General features: G+C 36.0%; 3 protein-coding genes across 4 annotated transcripts in view; 1 reads left to right on the top strand and 2 right to left on the bottom strand.

Moving 5' to 3' along the window:
- Nucleotides 1-4,334, bottom strand: part of LOC119839032 (pyridoxal phosphate phosphatase PHOSPHO2-like) — an 8,379-nt gene extending 4,045 nt beyond the window's left edge. The window contains exons 1-2 of the mRNA XM_038365203.1: nucleotides 4,002-4,334; nucleotides 452-640 (exon numbers count right to left, since the gene is read on the bottom strand). Coding sequence (XP_038221131.1) covers nucleotides 452-640; nucleotides 4,002-4,145 — 333 coding nt within the window. The 5' untranslated portion in view covers nucleotides 4,146-4,334. The remainder of the gene's footprint in view (nucleotides 1-451; nucleotides 641-4,001) is intronic.
- Nucleotides 4,335-4,590: 256 nt separating this feature from the next.
- LOC119839036 (grpE protein homolog, mitochondrial) lies at nucleotides 4,591-10,445 on the top strand. 2 transcript variants are annotated; one of them, XM_038365210.1, is made up of 6 exons: nucleotides 4,591-4,772; nucleotides 5,797-5,959; nucleotides 6,662-6,775; nucleotides 7,809-7,928; nucleotides 8,053-8,136; nucleotides 8,221-10,445. In XM_038365210.1, exons 1-6 carry the CDS (start codon nucleotides 4,684-4,686, stop codon nucleotides 8,323-8,325), a joined length of 675 nt encoding a protein of 224 aa, XP_038221138.1. In that variant the 5' UTR covers nucleotides 4,591-4,683; the 3' UTR covers nucleotides 8,326-10,445. The 2 variants fall into 2 exon arrangements, with proteins under 2 accessions (XP_038221138.1, XP_038221137.1); XM_038365209.1 differs by having other exon boundaries at nucleotides 4,593-4,772; nucleotides 5,794-5,959.
- Nucleotides 10,446-11,521: 1,076 nt separating this feature from the next.
- Nucleotides 11,522-12,962, bottom strand: part of LOC119839000 (pre-mRNA-splicing factor ATP-dependent RNA helicase DHX15) — a 10,630-nt gene continuing 9,189 nt past the window's right edge. Inside the window, exon 10 of the mRNA XM_038365169.1 lies at nucleotides 11,522-12,601. Coding sequence (XP_038221097.1) covers nucleotides 12,372-12,601 — 230 coding nt within the window. The 3' untranslated portion in view covers nucleotides 11,522-12,371. The remainder of the gene's footprint in view (nucleotides 12,602-12,962) is intronic.

The following is a 12,962-nucleotide window of genomic DNA, read 5'->3' as shown; positions in this document are numbered from 1 at the left end:
AAAATGACAGATTCGAAATTCAAATGCAATATTTTTTTATAATTAAGTGTAACAGTATTTATGGCCAGACTAAGTATAGCTCTGTTTTCGTTTCGTGGTAACACTTAGTAAGACAGACAACGATATTTTTTGGGTTACGTTATTTCCAAAAAACAAAGCTTTATAGTATGAGTTCATGGTCCTTGAAGTTTTATTTTAAGTTATAAAGCATTGAAATGATTTAAAAATCTTTTTTTTTTATAGAATAGATAAATAAATCCTTGAACACGTTTTAAAAATGGGAAATAAAACCTGTTTTCTCATTTACTGAGTGCAAATAATATTCAAATTACGTGTATTAATAGAAAAAAATTGCCTTACTTTCTTCTTTACGAAAATACTCAAATTGTACTAATTATGACGAAGCAACAGATTGATGAACGGTACGATAATTTTTTTTAATCTCACGAACCTCCAGCCCGTGCGTCTTCAGCCAATGGCCCACGAAGACGGTGTTGGCGTCCGTCAGCAGCACCACGTCCCAGCCCCTATCAGACAGGGTCCGTATCAGCTCGGGCATGCCCCGCGTGGGGCGCATGGACGCTATGCTGTCGAGTATGTCGTCGGGGTGGAAACCAGCTGAGTACGCGTGTTCAAATACCTGAGGAGACGGGTAATGTGAACAACAGCAAAGAAACTGAACCTCACTACATAACTAGTATAAAGCAAAGTCGCTTCCCGCGTCTGCTCTTACAGTAATCTGCTCCGAATGTAACGTGTGTGAATCCGTGGGAAAAAGCTAATCTTTATATATATAAATCTGTTTGTCCTAAATGGACTCCTAAACCACTTAACCGATTATAATAAAATTCGCACACCATGTGCAGTTCGATCCAACTTGAGAGGTAGGATAGTTTAAATAATTTTAATTACGATAAATGACAACCCGGGCTGAGTCGGGGCGTGCAGCTAGTAATTTTATAAAATTTAGAATGTAGATGAGCAATAAGAAAAAAATTCGTTATATATAGCTCAGTTTTTGTAACAGTTGTAGATAGGCCGCCTGCCTCAAATGGGCCTTTGTGTGTTGGATCTGTATCCCCACGTAACTGCCCTGACCTGACCTCTCGTATTTCGCAACTCCCTCAATACGGATTCTCAACGCCGCATTAAAAATGGCCGACAACACAAAATAGGTGGGGGGAAGGGGGGTTAAAATTGCATTTAATTAGAAATTTTGAAAGAATAGAAAAAATTTGATCACGAGGCAGGATTCGAACCTGCGTATCTTGCCTAACCGTAGCAACGCCTAGCCTCTCGGCCACCCGTGATCCTGCCACAGTAATCGAATTTCTTCTACTCTTTCGGTTTCATGTGCCTAAGGGGCACCCCACGCCATCTATTGAGATGATTAAGAACCATCACAACCAATACGAAACATTATTTCAATGATTACAATATTGTATCGATGGAACGCGGCCTTTGTTAAATTTAATTTTTAGTTTTATAGCATTGAAATGCTTTATAAATTAGAAATTTTGAAAGAATAGGATTTATTAATTAATTTAATTGTTATTTTAACGTCATACACTAAGAAAGTAATCTCTCCCGCCAAAATCACTTGAACATTTCTCTCGGAACCACCAAGCTACGTGCTCTGGCACCGCACCAAGTGACCTTGGCCCCGAGCACTGCCGTGGCCGCGAGATGCGATCTCCGCACTCTTACGTCATGGCCACGCAACCGATGGTGAACGTGTGATCTTTATAAGTATAATGATATAGCGGATGTAGGTACACGAATAATTAAAACACAAACGAGTAATTATTGGAAAAAAATATAATTGCATTTTCATAAAATGGATGGTTATCATGTGATTGAATGGTATAGGGGATACAATAGATAGAGTATACAATAATAGAGTTTTACCACACTTTTCTTACGTCCAGAAAAATATTCTTGGTTTATTTGATTAAGTAAATAAAAAAATATATCCGTTTCAATAATTTGAAAAATAAAACTAACATATTGGTTACATGATAACATAATTTGACCTGATACTTTATTGTAAGTCGGTTAGAACAAACCTAGATAGTAAAATGACATTACAAAAATCGAAAATTAATAAATGAATGGCAACGATAAGAGATAACGAGATTGTATTTCATAATTAGATACCAATGTATTGTTAATTTAATCTCTCCATCAGCGATTCATGTGGCTTATCAGTAAACCCATAGTTAATGAGTTAATGGCACAATCTGATAAGAATTTAGCTGTGTGCGGCTCAGCGGTTGACAGTTTCAACTTCAGTGAAACAATCAACATTATGTCAGTAAACAAACATATAAATAAAACATTTTTATTCAACAAGACCTCTTCTATCATTACAGTTTAGTCAATGTTATTTTTATATTACTAGCTGACCCTGCAAATGCTGTTCTGCCTTACTCTTATCGACTTGGGGTATATATATGGATGTTGGATGATTCTCAGAGCTAGAATCCGTCCAACCGTTTCAGAGGAGTATGGGAACAAAGATAAGAGTATTTCATATATTGCATATTTACATTATCTAAATAATGAGTGCACTATTAGGTTAAATCAAACAGTCTGAGTGCCTTCCACTGAAACTGATTCCATCTTTATTTTATTTTCAATTTGATTAGGAATTTAATTCGTCCCCTATCTTAGTTTGCAACAAATCCCAGTTTTATATCCAGATATAATGGTATCGTCAAAATAGATTAAAATGTTTGATCAATGCTAATCTTATACCTTTAAACGAGCAATTCTTGTATATATGTATATATATATATATAATTGGAATCTCGGAATCGGCTCCAACGATTTTTATGAAATTTAGTATATAGGGGGTTTTGGGGGCGATAAATCGATCTAGCTAGGAATTTTTTTTAGAAAATGTCATGTTCGTGTTTTATTCGTGTTTTTTTTCCTGACATCTATTGGTGAATAATAATACTATTTTGCTTCGTAGATAGCTGGACAACTGAAATAATGTCATATTCGTGTTTTTTTTTCCTGACATCTATTGGTGAATAATAATACTATTTTACTTCGTAGATAGCTGGACAACTAAAATAACACATAGGCACTTTTTATACCGATATTCCTACGGGATACGGACTTACGCGGTTTCAACCGCGGGTCACAGCTAGTTTCATTTAAAACCACAGCACAATTGTGTGCTGTCTTTCAAGACTACCAACCAATGCACAGATTTCAAAATACAAAAGGAGAAAATAGTACACTTTCTATTCTCACTTTATTTCGACTGAGACTCTTATTTCAATGCTGTATCAATTTAAAATATAGCCGTCATTTATTTTAGAATATTCAATTTTTATTGTTATTGATTTATATTTTAGTAAATATTTCACTGAGATCAGAGCTGAAAGGTGTCCTTGAAAGTGTAACAGACCAACTTTTGCATTTATAATCTTATAAATTATTAATGGAAGAAATTGGTGAAATTATGTTGAAAAAACAAAACTGCATCTAAGCCTCAGGTCCATCAGTTTGAGAACTAGAAAGCAACAGATTTACTATTAGGAAAAACACAATGTACATTATAATAGCTAAAGCCTTTCCTCAAATGATACATTTATGACTAAATACATTTCCAGCAAGTCATTGCTGATGTAAGTTTAAATAACTTTTATGACCTCTAAAATGAAGTTCATAATTGTTTATTCAATTGAAAATGATGGGCTACAAAAAATATCTATTGGATATATAAAAAAAAAAATTAGATACATGTTTTTTTTTCTAAAGTGTAGTGTACACACTACGAAAGGATTTATTATATTAAAAAGCACTACAAAAATTAACAATTTCTTTAAAGATTATTCTTTAATATGTATATATACCCTTATGCAACATTATAATAGAAGTAAAGATAGTTTCGCTGGACACTGGACAGGCGAAAAAATATGTTGCGGTCGTTCATAAAATGATAAGCTATTTTTAAAAATAAGTGAAAATAAAAGCGTTAAACTCACATCACTCATATACGGGGTCCAATCACAGTTGCCAGAATCCCATTCAGGTGGAGGTTTCTTTTCTCTTAATCTATTTATAATAGTAGCATCAGAATCTTCATCAACTATTGTACGATCAAAATCGAAAACCGCTAAATTGGCCATATTCTTTTTTTAAATCTGGCGCGCACAACCACACTGGCACTCGATTGATACTGACTAGATGCTAGATGAATCTGTCTGAGTAATGCTATTTAAACATTTTCGCTTCGCGGAATTTTTCAGATATTTTCCGCAAGCTCGCATTGTAAAAAAGTTTGTGAGGATATTTCAACTTGGGCTTTTTGACATTTGTTGAAGATAACTAATGACATTGACAATGACCCCAAAGGACCATAGGCATATAGCTCTCTAGTATATACGTATCGTCTATGGTATATGGGTACATGTCTAATCAACCTTAATAGGAAGGCTGACTTAGATTTAAGGTAATTTTTATATATGATGCAATACGGTATCTTAAACAAAAGTACAAATTCCGCGCATCCACTTTTTTGTTATAAAAAAACCTCTATTTTATCTGTTTCAAATGACAAAAAAATAAAAGTGATAAACAATGACATATGTCATCTAAAGAATTCCGAATTCCGATATAACCTATTACGTGCCGTTTATGTTCTCGTAATATAGAAATAATCATATTATGGCGTCTTTAAAAGTGTATTCAGTGGGTCGACTAGCAAAATGCATAACAGATTCTACGCTAAGAAATTTACGAACGAGTTATTACAGGTAAACGTTGCGCAACTTTAATTCCAACCTCAAACTTGGATATCGGTTTTTATTAAAAAAAAATAAATAAGTTTTTATTAAAAAAATAAATGACTATTATATTGTAAATCTAATTTACACTTTGATTTAGAATATTCTGTTAAATTCTCATACTCTGTCATAAAAAAAAAATGTTTTCTATTCTAATAAGAAATTTCGTCATCCACTCGTAGAAAGTAAATAAAACTCATATGATAATTTATATAATATGTTTCCTATAAAATTAATGGATATAATGAAAGTTACCTTACTATGAATGTGATCAAGTCATGTGCTTACTTCGTAAATCTTAACACGAAGAATGTCACTAGCTTATTCTCGTCTTTTCTTATTATTCGTCATAATAAAATTATCAACCAATGTTTCGTGTAGCTGAGAATGAACTGGAACGCATATAAATATTAAATATATAATTGTCAAGTGCTTCTTCAAAGAATCAAGTTGAATGAATAAATATTTGAGTTTGACAGAGCCTAGTGAACATGGAAACTTGGCTACAGATGTTGACTATAGAGGCTTTGGCACGTCACAAAATTTCAACAGGCCTGCATGTCACTATCTTGAAAGTTGCCTTACTTTTAACTAAATCTAGCACAGCAGCACCCTACCATCACTCTCTATTTTAAAGAAATATTACATATTCAGTGTAACTCTTATTATAATTATCTTACAAAACTAAACTTTGAGGTTTTACTTTTTATTTTGTGTAGTATCATGTATGTCATTATCCTTAGATAACATTGATTGTAAGATAATGCCTGCCAAGACCTATATAAAATGCTTAAACATATATAAAATGAATATTGACATACTTATTTCAGATCTAATATTATATCACTTAATAAAGAATTGTTGTAATTGCTTTTCTATTTCCTCCATATAATGAAAAAAATAATGCTTGATCACTTGAAATTTGTTATATTTAAGAAATGATTGAATAACTTTGCTATAATAAAGCAGTAATAAATAAATTTGCTTTCAGAAGTTCAGTCCGCTGCTACGGAACGGAAGAAAAGCCAGTGGAGAAGGAGGCACCGGCCGACAAAGACAGCAAACAGCTGCCGAGCTCAGTGGAAGAGTGTCACAAACAGATAGAAGAACTTACTTCAGAGTTAAAGACTTTAAAGGATCAAGCGAAGGACTATGAAGTTAGTATCATTAGTGTTTTGTCAGCACCCTTTCATAGGTTTTTAAGTAAATAGGTTCTCTGATAGATACCGACTTATGTAGCATTTGTGACTTTTTTTATGTCTTCTGTGCCTTGTAATTATGTAAAATAATGTGTATTTCATCTAGATGCAATAAAATATGTGAAAAAATTAAGGAATTGACAAAACCCAACTGAAATCATGTATCATCTTTATATAGATATACATAAAAACATTCAAATATATATATATATATATGACTCCCCAAGGTGTTGCTAAGCCTAAAACTCGCAAACAACCCGAACAACTAATTAATTTATTTATGTTTTACTTTTAAAGAGTGAAAGTGGGGTAGACCGCTAGATCTTTGAATTTAAAAAAATTGAAATTCCATGTTATTTTAAAAATTATGCTATTATTATTCAGCATTTCTGTAGTTGACATAGCGCTGTGTAACTAGTATACAATAATTTAAATAAATGTCGATTTCTCATAGTACTGCCCGCACTTTTTGGTTAGCTGAACGTCAATTTGGGCTCGGGCTAAAAGATGCCTTTTAAGAATATTAAGCTCTACACGTCTCCTCCACTGATCACTGTATCGTTTCGAGCAATTAGACCTTTCAGTGTCATAACAAATTGGGTCTCTTTTCTCTTGTAGTGTCCAACATCCGATATTTACTTTGCCTTACTATTTTCCTAGGATAAGTATAAGAGGGCGCTCGCCGACGGTGAAAACGTGCGACGCCGGATGATGAAGCAAGTGGAAGACGCCAAGTCGTTTGCAATCCAGAGTTTCTGTAAAGATCTGCTTGATGTGAGTATATTATAATATTTTTGAAATCATGCCACTATTACAAAGGATAAATATGTTTCAAAAAATCCAATCAAACATGTTTTAATGATAGAGTCTACTAAATTGTCTCAATTGCTCTTATACGTAAGGAAATTATTTAATCCCCAGGGATCCAATCAGGATCCTACTATCCTACTATCCTACTATCCTTCCTACTAATATTATAAATGCGAAAGTTTGTAAGGATGTGTGTGTGTATTTGTTGCTCTTTCACGCAAAAACTACTGAACCGATTGCAATGAAATTTGGTACGTAGACAGCTGGACAACTAAATAACATGTAGGCAATTTTTTGTCCCGATTTTCCTACGGGATACGGATTTACGCGGGTGAAACCGCGAAGCGTAGCTAGTAATGAAATAAACTCATGAAATTATCGTATTGTCGCCGATTCGCGATAAGTGAATTGAATCTGCCTATTTAAAGGTTTGGTTAAAATTGAGTCTAAAGTCTCTCTAGTCGGTCACATACAAACATACAGGTGAAGCTAATATGTATAAGCGTGTTAAAAATAATTACGAGTTTGTTTGTTGTAAGGGACAAATTCAATAATGATTTTATATAAAAAGAAAGCTGATACCTAATTAATGTCTCACATGTTTTCGTACGTATGTGGCGCGTTATAATTAATGTGTGAACGATTATTTCATTACCTCTCGGCTTGGCAATGGTTTCTTAAAGTCTATGAAGATTTATTGTTTGCTATGTAATCATTATTTGAGATGTGTAGCCCTTCCCAGTCCATTCCTTTTTTCCAGTCATCAATCCTTTCCTTATCCCTTATCCCTTAAAAGCGGGCAGCGCATTTTCAGAGGTCTTAGCCTCTGCGAATGTTCATGGGCGGTGGTGATCGTTTACCATCAGGCGAACCACCAGTTCAGTTGCCCGCTATGACATAAAAAAAAAATGGTGTGCAGGTTATTTGAGATTAGTGTACGTGTGTGTGAGTGTGTGTGCGTGTGCGCACAGGTTAGCTAAGTAGTGTGTGCGCGCAGGTGGCGGACACGCTGTCGGCGGCGGCGGAGAGCGTGCCGGCGGAGGGCGGCGCGGAGGGCGGCGCCGCGCTGCGCTCGCTCGCCGACGGGCTGCGCCTCACGCGCGCGCAGCTTGCGCAGGTGCGTGCCGGGTACCGGGGGGGTTGTAATAAGGAACTGTACAAAAAATGAGCAGTGTAGCTATACTTAAATTTTATTGGCTTCGTCAAAGTTAATTTATCTACATCAATTAATTTGTGTCTAGGTATTCGCGAGACACGGGCTGGTGGCGGTGTCGCCGCTTCGAGAGAAATTCGACCCGAACTTGCACGAAGCTTTATTCCAGCAGGTAATATTATTATTGCCTTTTGATGCCATGCTCTTTTATTGTTTCAAATTTAAAGAAAAAAAATTATTTTTTTGTATAACACAGGAAGTAGAAGGCGCCGAGGCGGGCACAGTGGTGACGGTGAGCAAGGTGGGCTACAAGCTGCACGAGCGCTGCGTGCGGCCCGCGCTCGTCGGCGTCGCCAAGTGAGGGGTGGCGCAGGGCGCTGCGCTGGGGCCTTTGCTGTTCCTCATCTATGCCGATGGGGCTAGAGCAAACACGCGACCTACCGTACACGATTTTATATTTACACCGCTCCGGGATTTAGATATGATAAGATTCGAAATTAAAGAAAGTATTTAAACATAGGATTTTTTTACCGTGTTGATTTTTTATATCTGATTTCGTACTTTCTTTAGTTTTGAAGTTATATAAATAATGTTATAGCTCCTTAAGTTTTCTATACTTCACAGTACATTCGATGTGATCGTGGATTCAGTTTTCCGCTCGTCGTGTAGAACCCGCGGCGTTGATATATCAAATTTAAATTTTTTTCACTTCATACGTTTGCAATGTTTCGTATAAATAATGAAAAAAATATATATAAATATTTATCGCCATGCATTTATACCAAATAAAAAAATGTTTATTGTAAAAAGTTAGCTATTTTATTTCTGAGGTGAAAAAAAAGTCTAAACATATTTAGAATTTGTAAATTTCCTTTATTAATTGTCTTCAGCTGAGATCATTAAAGGTAACTAGATACACATTACCATACAAAAACTAACTTTAACTCAAATATGTTCGTCCGAATTGTAGTCGAAAGAAAGAAACGTTAAAGAAAAATGAATCTTATTGGCATAATTCGAAGGTCCATTTGCAAAACGTACCAAAATCAATAAATTTTGACCACCTAGTTGGTGAATATACATCTATATAAATTGAACCTTATTCCAATGAGTTAAAGGTCGGGATTGTAAAGCACCGAATCTCGTTTATCAACGATTGTGTATAGTTGTGTTTAATGATCATAGCTTCAGTTATATAAATGTGTAAAATATAATTTCTGCGAAATTTTAAAGCAACGAAATATTAAAAATTATTCAAGGTTCGAACTAACTAGAAAACAACAGGGCATGTAGAATTTATTCTAAAGTATGGTCACAAACTACGAAAAATTTCGTATATGTATGTAATACCTGGTGTAACCCATCTCTGTCGCTCCTACGTTAAAATAATGCGTCCCTTTCACTCGTCGCTCCGTCGTGCGAACGGGACACATTATTTTTACACAGGAGTGACTGAGACAGGTTATACCGGGTCAATATACGAAATTCTCCATAGTTCACGACCCTAGTATATCCTATTGTAAAACTTTGTACGTAAAAAGAAATATTTATTTTTACAAAAAAAATCATATCACGCGTCGATTTGAGCCAAGTTTCACCTGCCTAGGATCAATTTCGTGCACTTATATCAAAGTGTAAGGTCTAGGCACAGACCACAATTATAGACTTCATATTTTTATTTGGCCCTTAGCTTCGCCCATCAGTTGGAATGAAAATTCCCCTGGTATTTGTATATTTCTGCGCTGTACAAAGTGACTTATACCACTCTCTAGCCAACTATGTTCGGACACACAAATATCATACTTGTAGAACCGTTGTGACGTGAAAGAAAGACAAACAAACACATTTTCATATGTATAATTCTGCTCTCCTCCCATAAATAAATTCAATTTCCGGGGAATTTGCTAGGTAAAAGCTATTCTGTGTCCATTCTTGGGTCATAAACCATCTTTGCACCAAATGTTTAATTCTTAGCAATTTTCAAATCGTGAAACTAATCGAGTGCCGAAATTTGGCAGTTCAGGCAGGAAGAATAGACAGACAGACAGACAGATAATTACTTTCGCATTTATAAGTTAAAAATATAAATGCCATAGCTATCACAAGAAAACAAATAAAGCTCGATTACAAAATATAGCTTAGACAATGAATTTAGATTTTTCAATCTAGTCTTTCGGTCTGTGCTTAGGCTCCAATAGACAGGTGTACAAATGGTCTATGTGGTCTATGACCACCTCATCCCGAATTTGAAGCCCCCATTTGCTGAGCAACAGTCAACTATGTTGCTAGAAGTTGATTTAACGACTTTGTTGCTGACATGGTACCAAGAATGCTATTCTTACAGTCTGAACCCGCACATGTAGGAAACTAGGATGATTTTATTCCAAATGATTTAGGTATTGTTATAGATGTAGTGTAGTCACTAGATTTGTGTAATTGCGAGGGTGGATGTGGATTTGTTGAATAAAATGTTGTTATGGACCTTTTTGTTTTATTTAATCACTATTCCGGATATGAGGATTCTCCGCCGGATGGAAATTTTATTTATTTGTTAAACTCTTCAGCAAGATTGTACATGGAAGGAAACTTAAAAATAATAATAATAATGATTATTATAAAAAAGTGGCAGAAGAAAGTGTACAATTTGTTTGGCGATCTTATCACTTAGAAGTGATCTCTTACAGGCAACCATGGTAAAAGGTAACGAACATACTGCTAAACTATTAGGACGAGTAATAGATATTTTTAAAAAGCTTAACATATTACATACAACATGAACATATATTTACACAAATATATACATATACATATATACACATACATATATAATTTTTAAATTTATAACTTATTTACGAACTTATATCCTTCTATCATTAATTACAAAGAAGTGCGCTAAATTACGCCAGGGTGGACACTTGTCATAGACGACTTTATCGTCTCTTGAAAACCCATTATGATGCGTATACAAGTCATTCCATATTTAAAAATACCCGATAGATGTCGCTGTATAAAATGACACGACTATCTATCGTTTCTTTCAAAAGTATGCTCTTTGAATATTATTCCTCTATGAGATATGACATTATATATTCTATTTATATCATCTACATATACTGTTTATCTTATCTTACAAATTGAAATAATAATAATATGTATATATTACTTTTATTACTTTTTTTACATGTTTTTATTTTTATTAATATTGTATGTTATTACATCTATGTATTTGCTATATACTTATCTATATTAATTAAACTTATATCTATAGTATACACCACCTACCTATACGCTTTCTATGTATTATTTCGTCGTTTTGGTTGCCTGGAAGAGATGGCTCTGTAGCCATAAGGTCGCCTATTGTGCAACTTGTATTTTTAGTCTGTGTTTTTGATATATTTCCTATTGGTGTGTACAATAAAGTTTTATTCATTCATTCATTCATTCATTCATTCATTCATTCATTCACGACAAACTTAATTCTTGTCATTGACAGCTTATTATAATTTATAAGCAAACTTTTGTTTATATCAGTAAGAGGATAAAATAAAACACAAAAGTATCAATATTAAAGTATAATTACGCACAATCCGTGTAACATTATTTCCATCTCGTACAGTTTCCACTGACGCACAAGTCACTGTCTGTTCGTTCACTTCACTCATTATCAAATATTCAACATTTGGCCCCCCTTTGGGGCCCCTTTAAACTAGCTGGAGCCTAACCTTATTTTGGGCCTAATTACCCTCGGTAGGGTATCGAAAAATACTGGGGCCTCAAGCGTCCAATCAATTTGGGGTCTCAATAACGAGCACAACTTTGGGGCCCGCTTTAGGTTTTGTTTTAATAAGACATTTACATTAAAAGTTTCTGCTTAAAACTGACTATGTTATTTAAACACAGGTTTTTTGAAGGAATGACATTATTTATACATGATACATTTAAATTTGTACGTTTACAATTAACAATGGTACAGCAAGTAATTGAAATAAAATTTAAACTACATACAATCTGACACGACACAATAACCGAGGCCCCACAAACTCATAACGCAACCATACTCAATAAACTTCAGTTCCAATTAGCACAGTTCTCGACCCAGCACAATACAAAGTGGCAGTCATAACACTCAGCACAATAACAGTTCGGGTTGGGGCCCGGGCCCTAGAGCTCATCAGTTTGGGGCCCTAAGAGCAGTGCTGGTCGGGCGCCACGGGCGCTGTTTCTGCCGTATACCATGTGGCATCACACGCTTTCAGGTCGTGTGCGACTGTCTGCAAGTCACACAGGCCCGAAGACGCCGCCGCGTGGCCCCGCGTCGCCCGCACCTCCGACCGGCCGCCGCGCGTCGCTCCGAGAGCCCCGAGCGCGCGTGCGGCGGGGCCCCCGGGGCCCCAGGCGGTGGAGCCCCTAGAAGCCCTCCTGGTAGGGCTTGGAGTCGAGCCGCGCCTGCAGCAGCTCGAGCTGGCGGCGCGCCTCGCACACGGGGAAGTTATTCAGCTCGTAGTACTGCGGCGCGATGCGGAGCAGCCATTCCGCTGCCGGCGGAACGTCACGCATCGTGTTAGTGGAGAGATAGGAAACACTCGACTTGACGCCAACAAAGAACGCCCGTCGGACTGACCAATGCTTGCAGACACCTCATTCCAATACGTACAAAGACATAGCGGACTAGCTGCGCCCAGCGGGCTCACCCGCGTAAGTCCGTATTCCGTAGGAATATCGGGATAAAAAGTTGCCTATCTGTTATGCTGTCCAGTTGTCCAGCTGTCTACGTAGCAAGTTTCATTGCAATCGGTTCAGTAGTTTTTGCATGAAAGAGTAACAAACATATACACATCCTTACAAACTTTCGCATTTATAATATTAGTAGGATAGGATACTCAAATCAAATCCGCCTAACAGTTCCCGAGATGAGCATGTACAAACAGACAAAATTAGCCGCCCATTCCCCTTCCTCCATTTCGATCATATTTAATGTACAGACACAGATTTTTCACT

Source organism: Zerene cesonia, unplaced genomic scaffold (genome assembly GCF_012273895.1).
Source record: "Zerene cesonia ecotype Mississippi unplaced genomic scaffold, Zerene_cesonia_1.1 Zces_u007, whole genome shotgun sequence".
In the NCBI taxonomy this organism is placed as follows: domain Eukaryota; kingdom Metazoa; phylum Arthropoda; class Insecta; order Lepidoptera; family Pieridae; genus Zerene; species Zerene cesonia.
Note: the sequence above shows the minus strand (reverse complement) of the source record. Positions and strands in the feature narration are given on the sequence as shown.

Coding starts and splice junctions, on each gene's coding strand:
- LOC119839036 (XM_038365209.1), top strand. CDS start 4,684: ATGGCGTCTTTAAAAGTGTATTCAGTGGGTCGACTAGCAAAATGCATA. Junction 4,773..5,793: donor TTACGAACGAGTTATTACAG/GTAAACGTTGCG, acceptor ATTTGCTTTCAG/AAGTTCAGTCCGCTGCTACG. Junction 5,960..6,661: donor ATCAAGCGAAGGACTATGAA/GTTAGTATCATT, acceptor CTATTTTCCTAG/GATAAGTATAAGAGGGCGCT.